The sequence below is a fragment of the Aotus nancymaae genome, unplaced genomic scaffold (genome assembly GCF_030222135.1).
Source record: "Aotus nancymaae isolate 86718 unplaced genomic scaffold, 86718_ANA_hifiasm-v0.15.2.pri h1tg000049l, whole genome shotgun sequence".
In the NCBI taxonomy this organism is placed as follows: Eukaryota; Metazoa; Chordata; class Mammalia; order Primates; family Aotidae; genus Aotus; species Aotus nancymaae.
This window is the reverse complement of record NW_026988463.1, coordinates 32854476-32873391: the sequence shown is the minus strand read 5'-3', so window position 1 is coordinate 32873391 and position 18916 is coordinate 32854476. Positions and strand designations below refer to the sequence as shown.

Here is an 18916-nt window from a genome sequence, read left to right as displayed (position 1 = left end):
CCATTGTGTGAATATATCTACACTTCAGAAAATCAATGTCACATTAAAAAGACCAGGAGACTCAGCCGGGAGAGGTAGCTCACGCCTGTAATCCCAGCACTTTGAGAGGTCGAAGCAGGTGGATCACAAGGTCAGGAGTTCAAGACCAGCCTGACCAACAAAGTGAAACCCAGTCTCTACTAAAAATACAAAAATTCGCCAGGTGTGGTGGCGGACGCCTGTAATCCCAGCTACTTGGGAAGCTGAGGCAGAAGAATCACTTGAACCCGTGAGGTGGAGGTTGCGGTGAGCCAAGATGGTACCACTGCACTCTAGCCTGGTGAGAGAAAGAGACTCTGTCTCAAAAAAAAAAAAAAAAGTAAGACAGACCAGGAGACTTATAAAAGATTAGTCCAAATTCAGTCAGTGCATGAACTTAGATCCTGGCTTAAAATTTAAAAAGTCAAAAAAACTATGATTTGGACAACTGGGGAAATTTAAATATGGGCTTGTTATTAGGTACGTTTTTTTACAAATTCATGATTACAGGCCGGGCGCAGTGGCTCACGCCTGTAATCCCAGCACTTTGGGAGGCCGAGGCGGGTGGATCACGAGGTCAAGAGATCGAGACCATCCTGTTCAATATGGTGAAACCCCTTCTCTACTAAAAATACAAAAATTAGCTGGGCATGGTGGCGCGTGCCTGTAGTCCCAGCTACTAGGGAGGCTGAGGCAGGAGAATTGCCTGAACCCAGGAGGCGGAGGTTGTGGTGAGCCGAGATCGCGCCATTGCACTCCAGCCTGGGTAACAAGAGCGAAAGTCCGTCTCAAAACAACAACAACAACAAAAAAAAAACAAATTCACGATTACAGACGTGAGCCACTGCGCCCAGCCTGTACTATTAGTTTTCCAATGTCACTAAGCCTTTCCTTTGCAAAACTTTATCTATTAATGGCACCATCCTTTTTTCAGTTACTTCGGCTTAAAAAGCGTCCTGGGGCACTAGCCCCACCACAGCAGTTCAACGCTTTATCACTTTATTTAGAATAGCTTTGTTGAGGCTGGGTGCAGTGGCTCATGCTTGTAATCCCACAACTTTGGGAGGCCAACGCGGTGGATCATGAGGTCAGGAGTTCGTGGACCAGCCTAGCCAACAAGGTGAAATCCCGTCTCTACTAAAAATACAAAAACTTAGCCAGGTGTGGTGGCCTACACCTGTAATCTCAGCTGCTCGTGAGCCTGAGGCAGGAGAATCGCAGAATCGCGTTAAACCTGGGAGGCCGAGGTTGCAGTGAGTCGAGATCGCGTCATTGCACTCCAGCCTGGGCGAAAGTGCCAGACTGAGTCAGAAAAAACAACAAAAAAACTTTGTTGAGATATAGATTTCATACCGTACAATTCACCTATAATGTACAATTAATAGTTTTCAGTATTTTAAAGAGTCGTGCAACCGTCACGCCAAAAGAAACCCTGTACCCACTGGCAGTCACTTCCCCATGAGGATTTTATCACTTCTGATCTGCCTGTCTTCTGACTCCTTGTTAATGCCCTCCTTGTTCCAATTCAGTACACACGCCGCGGGTAATTTGATCTTCCTAAAACACATTGTATCTTCGTGTATCTTCCGTGACTCCTCCAAAGAACTCTTGGATGCAAGTAAACAAACATCCATTAACACAAGTATATTCCAGGCGCCATGCTCAGTACTGTTAAGAAAAACGTATTACTACCGTTAAGACTTCCTTCTTGCGTGGCGCCTCTGCTCAGGCAGCTCCCTCGCCCTAGGACGCCCTCTACACGACTCCACTACGTCCCCTCCCCGGAATTCCTTCCCAACCCTCAAGGACCATCTGCCTAACTAGTTGCGAACCCCGCAGCTGTCGTGACTGTGTAGACACTGTTCCGATCCGCTCCCTTGCAAGCACTTGAAACTCAATACATGTTTGCGGAACTGAACACAGCGTGTGCATGCGGCAAGGCATCTTTTCCCGGAATCGCCAGCCCTTCAAGCTCCAACACAGCAATCGGACGTTCACAACCCCAACCCCTCGACTCCGGAAATGACTGGGGAAACAGAACTTCCGTAACGTCAGCAATCACAGATTTGAGCGGGCTAGACGGGATCGGCTCTTCAGGTCACATCTGCGCGGAGAGACCTCCAGGCCTCTGTGGTCCGTGCTTCCGCTCCGGCTACCTGCCCCGCCCCTTCCGGCTCTCTGGCGCCCTGGGCCCGCCCTGACGCCGGCCGTGACGAAGGCACGCTGGGGTGACCTCACCCTCCAACATGGCGGCGGCGGTAGATTAGGGCCGCGGGTCGGAGCAGCCGCCGCCGCTGGGAGACCCTGTCGGAAGCAACTGCCGCCGCCGCCTCTTTCACCTCTTCTGGGGCAGGGGCCAGGGCCAGGTGAGGGGAGTGGGGCTCCGGGAAGGCTGAGCTGGGTGAGGAGGCGGTTTCCACCTGGGTAGGAAGGTGCCCAGAGACCGTATCGAGCCACCGACTCCCCAGTGGTTCCGACGACCCGTGAGTGTGAGTGTGTCTGTCTACATCGGTGCTCCTTCGCCCGAAGGTGCGCGGAGCTTAGGGGTCCGCTTCACTGTGACCGGACCTGGCTGCGCTGCCCCGCCGCTGAGCAGGCTTCTCCGGGCGTGGGCTGCCAGAGGCGGAGGAGCTCGGCCCTGGCTCCACGTCGCTGTCCTTCCCCAGACAGCTTCACGTGGAAAACCCGGGTCCATTTTTAGGGCTAGACTGGGGAACGGTGACTTCTTTCTGGTTGAGGGAAAGGTTTTCATGCGATTCACTTAGAACATTTGAAGATGAGCTTTGTCAGTCTTAGTGGTTTCTTCTCAGATTGCTAGAAGTCTTGTTTCTTAACCTTAATTCACTGCTATTTTCACACCCATTATTTTTTCAGGAAAAACTGCTTTCTTGCCCTTGGAGGCAATGCAGTTCACACGGAGTCATTTTTCCCCTTCGATTTATCCTCCTACCATTCTGTAAAAATCCTGTTTCTTGCCTCATGACTGACTTTTTGAGTGGAGGTTCTAACCCAGCGTTGAAAATCGGACGGTCTGGTCAGTTGTTCACATGCTGTTGGCTGATAGCTTTGGTTAGCTCCTAGCCACTCCCTGCACAAGTGTTTGTTTATCCAAAATAGCTATCTCACTGTCTCCGTTTAGAAGTTGTGAACTAAGCTGACAGCTCTCCCTCCACACTTTTTTTCTTTTTTTGTTACGTAAAATAAAACAAAACTTTTTTGGCAAAATTGTAAGATTTCCCCTGGAGGTTTAGTATAAACCAGAATGTTGCTCTCTGCTCTGATTTGTGTGACCTTGGATGGGTTGCCACACCCTTCGGATATCTTCTTTTTTTTTTTTCGTTTTGAGACTTGAGTTTCCCTCTTGTTTGCCCAGGCTGGAGTGCAATGGCACGATGTTGGCTCACCGCAACCTCCGCCAGCTGGGTTCAAGCGCTTCTCCTGCCTCAGCCTCCGGAGTAGCTGGGATTACAGGCATATGCCACCACGTCCGGCTAATTTTTTTTTTTTTGTAGTGTTTTTTTTTTTTTTAATTATTTTACCGAGCGCCAGCGGCTCGCGGCGTCTGCGCGCCGGCTGGGCTCTTTTTTGTAGTTTTAGTAGAGACGAGGTTTCACCATGTTGGTTAGCATGGCCTCGAACTCCCGACCTCAGGTGATCCTCCTGTCTCGGCCTCCCAAAGTGCTGAGATTACAGGCGTGAGCCACCACACTGGATGATACCTTTTTTTTTTTTTTTTTTTTGAGACAGAGACTTGCTCTGTCGCCAGGGTGGAGTGTAGTGGCGGGATCTCGGCTCACTGCAACTTCTGCCTTCTGGGTTCAAACAATTCCCCTGCTTCAGCTTCCTGAGTGGCTGGGACGGCTAGTTTTTTTTTCCCTGCATTTTAGTAGAGACGGGGTTTCACCATGTTGGCCAGGATGGTCTCGATCTCCTGACCTTTTGATCTACCCGTCTCTGCCTCCCAAAGTGCTGGGATTACAGGCGTGAGCCACCGCACCCAGCCACCCTTTTTTTAACTGCCCCCCTACCTGTGAAGTATTCTTTTCATTTTTAACACCTCCTCCCCCCCCACACACACACAAATGAAGTATTCTTCATTTGGTAATAGAGAGTTAAGGGTTTTGAAAATCTTTTTACTCTGAATGGTCGGGTACTATTGTGTATTTTTTTTTTTTATTATTCAAATGACTCTTTCTTATGTGGAAGAGTATATTCAGTAGTTGGATTCACTTTTTGTTTTATTTTATTTTAAGCTGTCTCCTACAGGAAGGACCAGTAGTTGAATTCAATTGAAAGATGTGTAAGGCTGTATCCAACAGTCTTGTAAACAGACTTGTGTTTACTATCAAATAATCTAATCAATATTTATTAAATATCACACACACTAAGCTTTTATGACAAGTGGTTTGCAAAGTAATACTATTAAAAAAAATTTTTTTTGGCTGTATGTGATGACTCACACCTGTAATCACAGCACTTTAGGTGGCCCAGGCAGGATTGCTTGAACCCAGGAGTTCCAGACCATCCTAGGCAACATAAGGATTGTTTGAACCCAGGAGTTCGAGACCAGCCTGGGTAACATAAGGAGAGCTTGTCTTCACAAAAAATAAAAAATAAAAAAAATTGCCGGGCGCAGTGGCTCACTGTAATCCCAGCACTTTGGGAGGCCAAGGCAGGCAGATCACGAGGTCAAGATATTGAGACCATCGTGGCCAATATGGTGAAACCCCGTTTCTACTAAAAGTACAAAAAATTAGCCGGGCGTGGTGGTTCGTGCCTGTAGTCCCAGCTACTCGGTAGGCTGAGGCAGGAGAATTGCTTGAAACCGGAAAACGGAAGTTGTAGTGAGCCGGAATTGCGCCACGGCACTCCAGCCTGGCGATAGAGGGAGACTCTATCTCAAAAACAAACAATAAAAAAATGGCATGGGTCCCAGCTACTCAGGAGACTGAGGCAGGAGGGAGGATTGAGTCTGGGAGATCAAGGCTGCTGTGAGTTGTGACTGTCCCACTGCACTTCGCCTGGATGGCAGATAGAGACCCTGCCTAAAAAATATATATGTATTTATTCCTAAATACATATATATATATTTTATTATGAAATACTTTAGGCATACAAAACACAAGTTTTAAACTTCACTGAGTAGTTCCAGTCTGCATTTATTTATTTTTCAGACAGGATTTTGATTTGTATCTTATTCCAAATAAATGGTCACCAGGTGTTCTTGTTTAATATATATACAGAATGGGGGTGGGTGCTATTCTTAGAGTCGTTGATTTTTTTTTCACTTTTTCTCCTCAGACTGTAATGTGCCAATGAGCCCATGAGGCAACAAGGTTTGAGGGAGGCACGTGTCATACATTAGCATGAAAACCTAGTCGTCTCGTTTATGAACCGCAAAGGAATCAGAGTAGCTGATTGTTTTAACATCTTCATTGAAATATAATTAACATGCCATACAACTCAGCAATTGTACAATTCAATGTATTTTAATAGATTCACAGAGTTGTGCAGCCACCACCATAATCATTTTCATCACCTCGAAAAGAGACTCGCATACCCATTAGCAGTCATTCTTTATTACTGGTCCCCATACCGCCACCCTCGGGCAACCATTGATCTACTTTCTGAGTCTACGGAGTTGCCTATTCTGGAGATTTCACAGAAATGGGATCATGTAATATGTGGCATTTTGTGTCTGGCTTTTTTTTTTTTTTTTTTTTTCTGTTTCTGAGATGAAGTCTTGCTCTGTTGCCCAGGCTGGAGTGCAGTGGTGCAGTCTCGGCTCACTGCCTCCACCTCCTGGGTTCAAGTGTTTCTCCTAACTCAGCCTTCTGAGTAGCTGGGATTACAAGCTTGAGCCACCTCACCCAGCTAATTTTTGTGTTTTTAGTAGAGACGGAGTTTTACCATGTTGGCCAGGCTGGTCTCACTCCTGACCACAGGTGATCCACCCACGTCGGCCTCCCAAAGTGCTGGGATTACAAGCATGAGCCAGCACACCTGGCTTATCTGGCTTCTTAGCATAATGTTTTCAGAGTTTATCTAAGATGTAGCATGTATTAGTACTTCATTGCAATTTATTGCCGCATTATATTCCATTATGTGGACACCACATTTTAAAAATCAGTTGGGCCAGGCGTAGTGGCTCACGCCTGTAATCCCAGCACTTTAGGAAGCCAAGGCAGGTAGATCACCAGGTCAGGAGATCGAGAGCATCCTGGCCAACATGGTGAAACCCTGTCTTTACTAAAAAATGCAAAAAATTAGCTGGACGTGGTGGTGCATGTCTATAGTCCCAGCTACTCTGGAGGCTGAGGCAGGGGAATCCCTTGAACCTGGGAGGCAGAGGTTGCAGTGAGCCAAGATTGCACCACTGCACTCCAGCCTGGTGACAGAGTGAAACTCTGTCTCAAAAAGAAAATTAATTGATGGGCAGTTTTTATTTATTTATTTTTTGAGAAGGAGTTCGCTCTTGTTGCCCAGACTGGCGTGCAATGACACCTCACCTCAGCGTCCACTTCCTGAATTCAAGCGATTCTCCTGCCTCAGCTTCCCGAGTAGTTGGGATCACAGGCATGTGCCACCACACCTGGCTAATTTTTTTTTTTTTTTTTTTTGAGACGGAGTTTTTGCTCTTGTTACCCAGGCTGGAGTGCAATGGCGCGATTTTGGCTCACCACAACCTCTGCCTCCTGGGTTCAGGCAATTCTCCTACCACAGCCTCCTGAGTAGCTGGGATTACAGGCACGCGCCACCATGCCCAGCTAATTTTTTGTATTTTTAGTAGAGACAGGGTTTCACCATGTTGACCAGGATAGTCTCGATCTCTTGACCTCGTGATCCACCCACCTCGGCCTCCCAAAGTGCTGTGATTACAGGCGTGAGCCACCGCGCCCAGCCCTGTATTTTTATTAGAGATGGGGTTTCTTTCTTCATGTTGGTCAGGCTGGTCTCCTGACCTCAAGTGATCTGCCCGCCTCGGCCTCCCAAAGTGCTGGGATCACAGGCATGAGCTACCGCGCCCAGGCATTTCATAGGTTTTTTTTTTTTTTTGAGATGGAGTTTTGCTCTGTTGTTTAGGTTGGAGTGCAACCTCTGCCTCCCTGGTTCACACGATTCTCCTGCCTCAGTTTCCTGAGTAGCTGGGATTACAGGCATGCGCCACCACGCCCAGTTAATTTTTTTGTATTTTTAGTAGAGACGGGATTTCTCCGTGTTGGTCAGTCTGGTCTGGAATTGCCAACCTCAAGTGATCCTCCCACCTTGGCCTCCCAAAGTGCTGGGATTACAGATAGGAGCCACCGCCCCTGGCCTATAATTTTTTTTAGGACTATTTTACCTCCTTTTTTTCAGAGAAAGTCCTAGAATTTAATAGGAGCTGGTAAAGCATGGATTAGAGAATAGATATGGGCTCATGTTAACTTGTGGAACTTAAAAAAAATTTCCTGTTCAAGCCACCAGTGAGTCATGAGACTAAAGCGCTGATAGCCAAGAAACTTTATTAATGCTTTTCTTTTGTTGTGTTGTTTGCTTCTTTTAGACAGTGTCTTGCTCTGTGGCCAGGCTGGAGTGCAGTAGTGTGATCTCGGCTCACTGCAGCCTCTGCCTCCTGGTTCAAGTGATTCTCCTGCCTCAGCCTCCCGAATAGCTGGGACTACAGGAGCCTGCCATCATGCCTGGCTAATTTTTGTATTTTTAGTAAAAACAGAGTTTCACCATGTTGGCCAGGATAATCTCCATCTCTTGACGTCGTGATCCACCTACTTGGCCTTCCAAAGTGCTGGGATTACAGGCATGAGCCACTGTGCCCGGCCTGTTCACTTTTTTTTGTTTGTTTTTTTTGAGGCCAAGTCTTACTCTGTTGCTCAGGTTGGAGTGCAGTGGTGGATCTCGGGTCACTGCAACCTCCGCCTCCTGGGTTCACGCGATTCTCCTGCCTCAGCCTCCCGAGTAGCTGTGATTACAGATGCGCCCCACCACACCTCTATGACTTGTATTTTTTTTTGACGTAGAATCTCTCTCCAGGGCTGGAGTGCAATGGCACGATATCAGCTCACTGCAACCTTTGCCTCCCAGGTTCACATGATTCTCCTGCCTCAGCCTCCCTAGTAGGTGGGATTACAGGCACACACCACCACGCCCACCTAATTTTTTTGTGTTTTTAGTAGAGATGGGGGGTTTCACTGTGTTGGCCAGGCTGGTCTCAAACTCCTGGCCTCAAATAATCCACCCACCTTGGCTTCCCAAAGTGCTGGGAAGTACAGGCTTGAGCCACCATTCCTGGCTTAGAGTAGAATTTAATAGCTGCTGTATACCTTCTGATTATGTTTCATAAAATGTGTATCATTCCTACAGTATAGTCAGCACTGATAGCATTCTCCAATTTCGACTAGTACTTGTAATAGAAATCTAGTTTAAAAACGAAAAGAGACCCATATATTGTAGAATTGTGGATGTGCATTTGTTGTTGAAGATTCACAGATGTTATGTTTGTGGCTGGTTTTGGAGCTGACACCGAAAGATATGTAAACACAGCATTAAGTTACCCTTTGCTTCCTTAGGCTGTTTGTCTGACAACCGCAGTTGGCCTCTCTTTATCCACAGTTTCCATATCTGCAGATTTCAGCAATCATGTTTGGAAAATATTTGGGGAAGAAACCACAAATAACAATAAAAACAATACAAATAAAAACCAGTGCAGCATAACACCTATTTAATAGCCTTTACATTGTGTTAGGTATTGTATTATAAGTAATCTAGAAGTATATAAGAGGGAGGAAGTGAGTAGGTTGTGTACAAATACCGCACCATTTTGTATAAGGAACTTGAGCATCTGAGAATTTTGGTATCTGCAGGTATCCTGGAACCAATCTTGCGTGGGTACCGAGGGGCAGCTCTACTTGAAACTTAATAGAGGAACAAACTAAAAGGAGTAAGGCGCAGAAAGAAACAGATGGGTTATGTAAATATGTTTAATAGTTTGAATTGTGCAAAAAATAACTGTTTTTTGTTTTTGTTTTTTTGAGACGGAGTTTTACTCTTGTTGCCCAGGCTGTAGTGCAGTGGCACGATCTCAGCTCACTGCAACCTCTGCCTCTCGGGTTCAAGTGATTCTCCTGTCTCAGCCTCCCAAATAGCTGGGATTACAGGTGCATGCCACGACGCCTGGCTAATTTTTGTATTTTTAGTAGAGACAGGGTTTCGTCATACTGGTCAGGCTGGTCTGGAACTCCTGACCTCAGGTGATCTGCCTGCCTTGGCCTCCCAAAGTGCTGGGATTACAGGCATGAGCCACCGCGCTCTGCTAAGATAGCAGTTTTTATACTTAATATTGTCAATGTATTTAATCACTTCTTGAACACTTGGACTTGCACTCACTTGAATTCTACAAGGTCCTAATAGATAAAATTTAATGAGTAAAAGTAACTATGTCCCTCTCATCATTTGAGAAGAATCTTGAAATAACTCTTTTAGATATGAAATAGTCTCTGTTGTTGAGCTTATAGTGGGATGGACGTGAGCATTGTCCCTTGCTTCCCCAAAAGCTTTAGGTGATGGTCCCCAGGTCATGGTTAGCTTTCATTCAATCTAGCTTTCTTTTTTTTTTCCCCCCTCGTCCATTCTTAAAACTGACAAATTTGCTTCTTTCAGTACTCTAGGTCTGTGATACTACGAAAACCACCTTGTTTTGCTACTGTATCCTTCCCTGTTACTAGTGTTAGTGTTTTCGCCTCTGCATTCCTCTCACCTAGTATGTTGCCTGGCATGCGGTAAATATGTGTTGAATAAATGCAGTTAAGGGCTAAGAGGAAGTGAAGACAGTATACTCAGTTAGGTGGTTGGACTGTTAACTAGCTGTATGATTTTAGTCAAATAAATTGTTCTTGTTTTTCCATCTGTAAAATTGAAACTATTTTCATTCAAATGTAGAGTATTACTGCGACAACACATAGAAAAGTGCTTTAGGAATAGAGGTGTTGGCCAGGTGCAATCGCTCACACCTGTAATCCCAGCACTTTGGAAGGCTGAGATGGGCATGGGCAGATCACGAGGTCAGGAGATCAGGACGATTCTGGCTAACACAGTAAAACCCTGTCTCTACTAAAAATAGAAAAATTAGCCGGGCACGGTGGCACACGCTGGAGGCTAAGGCAGGAGAATTGCTTGAACCTGGGAGGCAGAGGTTGCAGTGAGCCAAGATGGTGCCATTGCACTCCAGTCTGGGCAACAGAGCAAGACTCCTCTCCAAAAAAAAAAAAAAAAAGAAAGAAAGAAATAGAGGTGTCACGAAGATGTAATTTATTTATGATGTTTGTTAGAAATGCAGAAGTCCATTATGCACTGTGCTTATTAGACACTGCAGAATGTTGCAAAGGAAGTGTGTGTTCTCTCCCGTTTTGTACTTAGCGACATGACCCTGTAGTAGTGCTGTAGAGTTTACATTTGGCATATTATCAATGCCTTTGTCCCGTAGTTTAATTCAAATGTGCTAGTTATGTAATAGTGTTCTTGGGATCTGACTTCCCCATTTAACCATAGGCCTGAAGGAGCTGCTTTGTTGCTACACAACTGGAAGCTCACGCTAAGTTAGAAGTTGGGACCAGATATGGTGGCTCACACTTGTAATCCCAGCAATTTGGGAAGCTCAGGTTGATAGATCACTTGGGGCCTGGAGTTTGAGACCAGCTGGGGCAACATAGTGGGACTCCATCTGTATAAAAAAATTTAAAAATTAAAAAAAGCTGGGCCAGGCACAGTGGCTCATGCCTGTAATCCCAGCACTTTGGAAGGCTGAGGTGGGCAAATCACAAGGTCAGGAGATCGAGACCATTCTGGCTAACACGGCAAAACCCTGTCTCTACTAAAAAGACAAAATATTAGCCGAGTGTGGTGGCACGCAACTGTAGTCCCAGCTACTTGGGTGGCTGAGGCAGGAGAATCGCCTGAACCTGGGAGGCAGAGAGGTTGCAGTGAGCTGCGATCGTGCCACTGCATTCCAGCCTGGGTGACGACAAAAAAAAAAAAAGTTGAATGGATATTATATACTGTAGGTCTGGTATGTTCATAACCAGAATGACAAATATGCATTTAAAGTCTAAAAACTGTATACTAGATTTAAATGAATAAACATAATCCTTCACCAAATAATTAGATGTTTAGGCTATAACATATATATTAAAGATGGAAAATAATGAAATTCATGATTATGATTGTATTTATAATTAGGTTTTTGTGTTGTTTTTTTTTTGAGTCGGAGTTTCGCTCTTGTTACCCAGGCTGGAGTGCAATGGCATGATCTTGGCTCACTGCAACCTCTGCTTCCTGGGTTCAAGCAATTCTCCTGCCTCAGCCTCCCGAGTAGCTGGGACTACAGGCACGTGCCACCATGCCCAGCTAATTTTTGTATTTTTAGTAAAGACGGGGTTTCACTATGTTGACCAGGATGGTCTCGATCTCTTGACCTTATGATCCACCTGCCTCGGCCTCCCAAAGTGCTGGGATTATAGGCGTGAGCCACCGCACCCGGCCTATTAGTCAGGTTTTATAAGAAAATTTGAAGAACATAAAGCTAAAAATCAAATTTGGAAAGTTGGTGATTCATACTTTGGCTTTTGGGTAGGCGAATGTCTGAAAGTGTCTTTCAGTGATGTGGATTCTTGATAAATACAACAAATTTAGAGAACATCAATTTTTTTTTTTTTTTTATGTGAGACAGGGTCATGCCTCTATCTCCTGGGCTCAAGCCAGCTTCCTGCCTTAGCCTCCCAGAGTGTTGGGATAATGGGTATGAACCTGTGCCTGGCTCATCAATTTTTTTTTTTTTAAGACAGTATCGCTCTGTCACCCAGGGTGGTGTGCAGTGGCGTGATCTCAGCTCACTGCAACTTCTACCTCCCAGGCTCAAGCAATTCTTCTGCCTCAGCCTCTGAAGTAGCAGGGATTACAGGTGTATGTCACCATGCCCTGCTAATTTTTGTATTTTAGTTAGAGACGGGGTTTCACCAAGTTGCCCATGGTGGTCTCGAACTCCTGACCTCAGGTGATCCACCCGCTTCAGCCTCCGGAAATGCTAGGATTACAGGTGTGTTATTCAAAATATAAATACTTTCTTATTCCTGCTACCAAAGAAATACTGAAACTTTTATTTTTTAATTTCTAGTAAAACAGGGTTGTTGCTGAAGAGACTTAAAAGCTTAGATTGTTATTAATTTTATCTGTTCTCCCCCGCCTTTTTTTTTTTTGAGATGGAGTCTTGCTCTGTTGTCCACACTGGAGTGCAATGGCATGATCTTGGCTCACTGCAGCCTCCGCCTCCTGGGTTCAAGCGATTCTTCATAGCTGGGATTACAGGCAGGCGCCACCACGCCCAGCTAATTTTTATATTTTTGTAGAGATGAGGTTTCACCATGTTGGCTAGGCTGGTCTTGAACTCCTGACCTCAGGTAGTCCACCCACCTTGGCCTCCCAAAGTGTTGGGATTACAGGCGTGAGTCACTGTGCCCAGCCTCCCCTTCTTCTTTTTTTTTTTTTGCCTACCCAAATCAAAAGGATGGAATTCTACTTTCTAATGTATTTCTTGGTCTCTCTATTTATATCTCCTTAATTGGCCCCTTCTGCCCTGAGTGTAAACACACTTTAATCTCTTTTATTATGTACAAAAACAAAACAAATGCACTTTCCCAATCCCCTCTTAGTTCAGCCTTAATTCTTTTCTTCCCTTCAAACCAAGCTCTTTGAAAGGATAGATAGAAACTCACTGTCTCTACTTCACTTTCAGTTCACTTTTCAAATCCCTGTGTTTTACCATCGCCCCTGCAGTTAAAACAGGTCTCTTCTGTCAGAAATCATGACTGACTTCCTAATGCCCAAATCGAGTTGACTCTTCTTATTTTCTTTTACTTTCTTTCTTTTTTTTTTTTTTTTGAGGTGGAGTCTTGCTCTATTGTTGCCCAGGCTGGAGTGCAGTGGCATGATCTCAGCTCACTGCAACCTCCACCTCCCAGGTTCAAGCCATTCTCCTGCCTTAGCCTTCCAAGTAGCTGAGACCACTGGTGTGTGCCACCACGCCCGGCTAATTTTTTGTATTTTTAGTAGAGACAGGGTTTCACCATGTTAGCCAGGATGGTCTCAGTCTCCTGACCTTGTGATCCACCCTCTTCTGCCTCCCAAAGTGCTGGGATTACAGGTGTGAGCCACCAAGCCCGTCTGTAATTTTTGTATTTTTAGTAGAGATGGGGTTTCACCATATTGGCCAGACTGGTCTCGAACTCCTGACCTCGTGATCTGCCTGCCTCGCCCTCCCAAAGTGCTGGGATTACAGGCGTGAGCCGCTGTGCCCGGCCTGGGACTTTATTTTTTATTTTTTGTTTTCTTTTTTTCATCACACTGGGGTCCAAACTAGGGATTTTAAATTAAACGTTGAACCAAGATTTCTTTTGATTGCCTAAGGAAACAGTAATATTAATAGCAAACCTGAATGCATTTTATTTTATTTTTATTTATTTATTTATTTTGAGACAGAGTTTCTCTCTGTCGCCCAAGCTGGAGTGCAATGGCGCAATCTTGGCTCATTGCAGCCTCCACCTCCTAGGTTCAAGCAGTTCTCCTGCCTCAGCCTCCCAAATAGCTAGGACTGTAGGCGTGCACCACCACGCCCCGCTAGTTTTTGTATTTTTTAGTAGAGATGGGGTTTCACCATGTTGGCCAGGATGGTCTCTATCTCTTGACCTCCTGATCCACCTGCCTCAGCTTCCCAAAGTGCTGGGATTACAGGCATGAGCCACCATACCCGGCCCTATATATTTCTTTATTCAGCACTCTATTGTACAACTGAATACATTTTTAAATTTTTATTTTATTTATTTATTTGAGACAGTCTTGCACTGTTGCCCAGGCTGGAATGCAGTGGCACGATCTTGGCTCACCGCCACCTTTGCCTCCCAGTTTCAAGTGATTCTTGTGCCTCAGAATTCTGAAAAGCTGGGATTATCGGTGCCTGCCTCCCCACCTGGCCTAGTTTTGTATTTTTAGTAGAGATAGGGTTTCACCATGTTGATGAGGCTGTTCCTGAACTCCTGGCCTCAAGTGATCCACCTGCCTCAGCCTCCTAAAGTGCTGGGATTACAGATGGGAACCATGACGCTGGCCTGCATTTTTTAAAACAGGTGTTGTTTAACCATTCCAGTAGATTTTTTTTTTCTTTTTTTTTGAGACGGAGTTTCGCTCTTGTTACCCAGGCTGGAGTGCAATGGCGCGATCTCAGCTCACCGCAACCTCTGACTCCTGGGTTCAGGCAATTCTCCTGCCTCAGCCTCCCGAGTAGCTGGGATTACAGGCACGCGCCACCGTGCCCAGCTAATTTTTTTGTGTTTTTAGTAGAGACGGGGTTTCACCGTGTTGACCAGGATGGTCTCAATCTCTTGACCTTGTGATCCACCCGCCTCGGCCTCCCAAGATTTTTTGTTTTATTGAGATGGAGTTTTGCTTTTATTGCGCAGGCTGGAGTGCAATGGCGCCATCTTGGGTTACTGCAACCTCTGCCTCCTGGGTTCATGCAGTTCTCCTGCCTCAGCTTCCCGAGTAGCTGGGATTACAGGCACGCGCCACCATGCCCAACTAACTTTGTTTTTTGGTAGTGAATGGGTTTTCTTTTTTCTTTTTTTTTTTTTTGAGACGGAGTTTCGCTCTTGTTACCCAGGCTGGAGTGCAATGGTGCGATCTCGGCTCACCGCAACCTACGCCTCCTGGGTTCAGGCAATTCTCCTGCCTCAGCCTCCTGAGTAGCTGGGAACACAGGCACGCCCCACCATGCCCAGCTAATTTTTTGTATTTTTAGTAGATACGGGGTTTTACCATGTTGACCAGGATGGTCTCGGTCTCTTGACCTCGTGATCCACCCGCCTCGGCCTCCCAAAGTGCTGGGATTACAGGCGTGAGCCACCGCGCCCGGCGTGAATGGGTTTTCTTTATGTTGGTCAGGCTGGTCTTGAACTCGCAACCTTAGGTGATCCGCCTGCCTCAGCCTCCCAAAGTGCTGGGATTACAGGCGTGAGCCACCACACCCAGCCCCAAATAGATTTTTATGTTACTGTTACATAGCCACTCTTAATTTGTTTCAGATTCTGCTTGAACTTTTTCATTGTTTATCATCTTAACATTTTTGTTTATCACAGATCTTAATTTTGCAAACATTGCCTCTTTTTCCCATTAATTATTTGCACCTCTCTCTCTCTCTCTCTCGTTTTTTTCCGAGACGGAATTTCTCTCTTGTCCCCCAGACTGGAGTGCAGTGGTACAATCTCTGCTCACTGCAACCTCTGTTTCCCATATTTATGTTATTCTCCTGCCTCAGCCTCCCAAGTAGCTGGGATTATAGGCACCTGCCACCATGGCCAATTTTGTATTTTTAGTAGAGTCAGGGTTTCACTGTATTGGCCAGGCTGGTCTCAAAATCCTGACCTCAGGTGATCCACCTGCATCGGACTCCCAAAGTGCTGAGATTACAGGTGAGCCACCGCACCTGGCCTTGAACATCTTTTTAATTGGATGTTTGAGATCTTAAAGCAGCCCATATTATTTTTTATTTTAAAAATAAAAAGTTGTTTCTCTTAAGATTGGGCCAGGCATGTGGCTTACGGCTGTAATCCCAGCACTTTGGTAGGCCGAGGTGGGCAGATCACCTGAGGTCAGTTCAAAACCAGCCTGGCCAACGTAGTGAAATCCTGTCTCTACTAAAAATACAAATATTAGCAGAGTGTGGTGGTGGGCTTCTGTAATCCCAATTACTTGGGAGGCTGAGGCAGGAGAATCGTTTGAACCCGGGAGGCAGAGGTTGCAGTGAGCTGAGATCACGCCCTGCACTCTAGCCTCAGTAACAAGAGCAAGACTACATCTCAAAAAAAAGAAAACTCTTAAGAGTGACGCAAGACATTTTGGCGTGAAACAACTGTTAAAGTGGCGTGTAATAAATTTTAAAATGAAAAAATTACTTTTCTGTTCTTAGGTTTTATACATCCATAAGTTGACCTTTTTGGAGCTCCACCAGCCTATTCAATGGCGTCCTCTTCTACTGTGCCTCTGGGATTTCACTATGAAACAAAGTATGTTGTTCTCAGCTACTTGGGACTCCTCTCTCAGGAGAAGCTGCAAGAGCATCTTTCCTCACCCCAAGGTATTATCTTCGGCTTATGGTGGTTATAGTAAGTTGTAATAAGGACTTTGTATATAAAGTATATGTATCCAAGTACTTTATACGTATGGCTTTAAGATCAAATAGTACTAATAAGCCTCTAAGAATAAGCCATTGGCCGGGCGCGGTGGCTCACGCCTATAATCCCAGCACTTTGGGAGGCCGAGGTGGGTGGGTCACGAGGTCAAGAGATCGAGACCATCCTGCTCAACATGGTGAAACCCCATCTCTACTAAAAATACAAAAAAAAAAAAAATTAGCTGGGCATGGTGGCGCACGCCTCTAATCCCAGCTACTCAGGAGGCTGAGGCAGGAGAATTGCCTGAACCCAGGAGGCGGAGGTTGCGGTGAGCCAAGATCGCGCCATTGCACTCCAGCCTGGGTAACAAGAGCGAAACTCTGTCTCAAAAAAAAAAAAGAATAACCCATTATGCCATTCCTTCCATTTCCAGCAGCAACTACTTTTTTTTTCCCTCATTTTATTCTTTCATTTGAAAGATATTTCCAAAGCACATGCAGCCCTTTGTCGGCAGTTACATTTTTTTGACACTTTACAAATATTAGTTCTTTCTTATACTTTCACTTACGATTCTTGAGCAGTCTGTTGTCATTCTGCTAAGTGTTCCATCATAATGAAAGTTTATTTTGGCTGCTTTTTCGAGATTCTCCGTCTTTGGTGGTGTTTCAAATTTAAACAATTCTTGGTGAAACAGCCACCAAAGGCAGAGAAATTCTAAAAAGCAGCCAAAATACATGGTTTTGCACATCCAAAACAAGTAAAATTTATGTTTTCCACATCCAAAGTGGGGATTGTTTGGCTTCCTGAATTTAATAATTCATTTGTTTACTCTGGAAAAATTATTAAACATTATGTCTTTGAATATCTACTCATCTTCTCTACTTAGTTGTACTTTGAGCTAAAATTAATCACACATTATGCTGTTTATAGAAGACATACATGATCTTGTCTAATCCTCCATATCTCACTGTCATTTTCCTAGTTTATCTCCGTTTATTTATCTGTGAAGCCCTCTGTGACATTTCTTTTTTTTTTTTTTTTTGAGACGGAGTTTCGCTCTTGTTACCCAGGCTGGAGTGCAATGGCGCGATCTTGGCTCACCACAACCTCTGCCTCCTGGGTTCAGGCAATTCTCTTGCCTCAGCTTCCTGAGTAGCTGGGATTACAGGCACGCACCACTATGCCCAGCTAATTTTTTGTATTTTCAGTAGAGACGGGGTTTCACCATGTTGACCAGGATGGTCTTGATCTCTTGACCTCGTGATCCACCTGCCTCGGCCTCCCAAAGTGCTGGGATTACAGGCGTGAGCTACCGTGCCCAGCCTGACATTTCTTTATCATCTAATTCACCCATTTTCAGCTCTAAGCTGCTAAGTAAACTTTTCACCAGATAGCAAATTTTAATTACTCAAATTTTTTATCTGTTTTTATAAATTCTGGTTTTTAGTTTTCAACAACTGGCAAACGTGAACGAATACATGAATATATATGTATGTATTATATACACATACACAAAAACCTTTAGTATATTCCAGATTTGTATTGGTAATGGTGGTTTTCATAGAGGTCTATAATTACCACAGGTTTTTCTTTCCTTTAAGATTTAATATTCCTGGCTGGGCACAGTGGCTCACGCCTATAATTCCAGCACTTTGGGAGGCCTAGGCAGGTGGATCTCGAGGTCAGGAGTTCGAGATAAGCCTGACCAACATGGTGAAACCCCATCTCTACTAAAAAATACCAAAGTTAGCCTGGCATGGTGGCATGCGCCTGTAATCCCAGCTACTCAGGAGGCGCAGGCAAAGAATTGCTTGAACCCGGGAGGCAGAGGTTGCAGTGAGCAGAGATTGCGCCATTGCACTACAGCTCTTGGCGACAGAGCAAGACTGTCTCGGGAAGATTAAATATTCCTTAATTTTTTTTTTTTTTTTTGAGACAGAGTTTCGCTCTTGTTACCCAGGCTGGAGTGCAATGGCGCGATCTCGGCTCACCGCAACCTCCGTCTCCTGGGTTCAAGCAATTCTCCTGCCTTAGCCTCCCAAGTAGCTGGGACTACAGGCGTGCGCCACCATGCCCATCTAATTTTTGTATTTTTTTTTAGTGGAGACGGGGTTTCACCTTGTTGACCAGGATGGTCTCGATCTCTTGACCTCGTGATCCACCTGTCTCGGCCTCCCAAAGTGCTGGGATTATAGGCGTGAGCCACCACGCCCGGCCCTAAATATTCCTTAATTTATAATAAAGATTACTATTATGCTTGTATAAAAAACATGAATTGGGGCCATGTGCAGTGGCTCATGCCTATAATTCCAGCACTTTGGGAGCCCGAGGCGGGTGAATCACGAGGTCAAGACATGGAGACCATCCTGTCCAACATGGTGAAACCCCATCTCTAATGAAAATATAAAAATTAGCTGGGCATGGTGGTGCACGCCTGTAGTCCCTGCTACTCGGGAGGATGATGCTGGAGAATTGCTTGAACCTGGGAGGTGAAGGTTGCAGTGAGCCAAGATCGCGCCACTGCACTCCATTCTGGCGACAGAGTGAGACTGTGTCTCAAAAAAAAAAAGCAAAAAACCCAACAAAAACAACAAAAATATGAATTAGGCTGGTCGCGGTGGCTCTTGTCTGAAAATCCCAGGACTTTGGGAGGCTGAGGCGGGTGGATCGTGAGGTCAGGAGATCAA

The 18916-nt window shown here is 45.3% G+C and overlaps 1 protein-coding gene and 1 pseudogene across 1 annotated transcript in view; one reads left to right on the top strand and one right to left on the bottom strand.

Annotated features, from left to right (window-relative positions):
* Nucleotides 1–2269: 2269 nt before the first annotated feature.
* BCL2L13 (BCL2 like 13) overlaps nt 2270–18916 on the top strand; it is a 92501-nt gene continuing 75854 nt past the window's right edge. The window contains 2 exon segments of the mRNA XM_021673952.2: nt 2270–2384; nt 16025–16192. Coding sequence (XP_021529627.2) covers nt 16075–16192 — 118 coding nt within the window. The 5' untranslated portion in view covers nt 2270–2384; nt 16025–16074.
* On the bottom strand, nt 5314–5424 carry LOC135269161 (small nucleolar RNA U13; annotated as a pseudogene).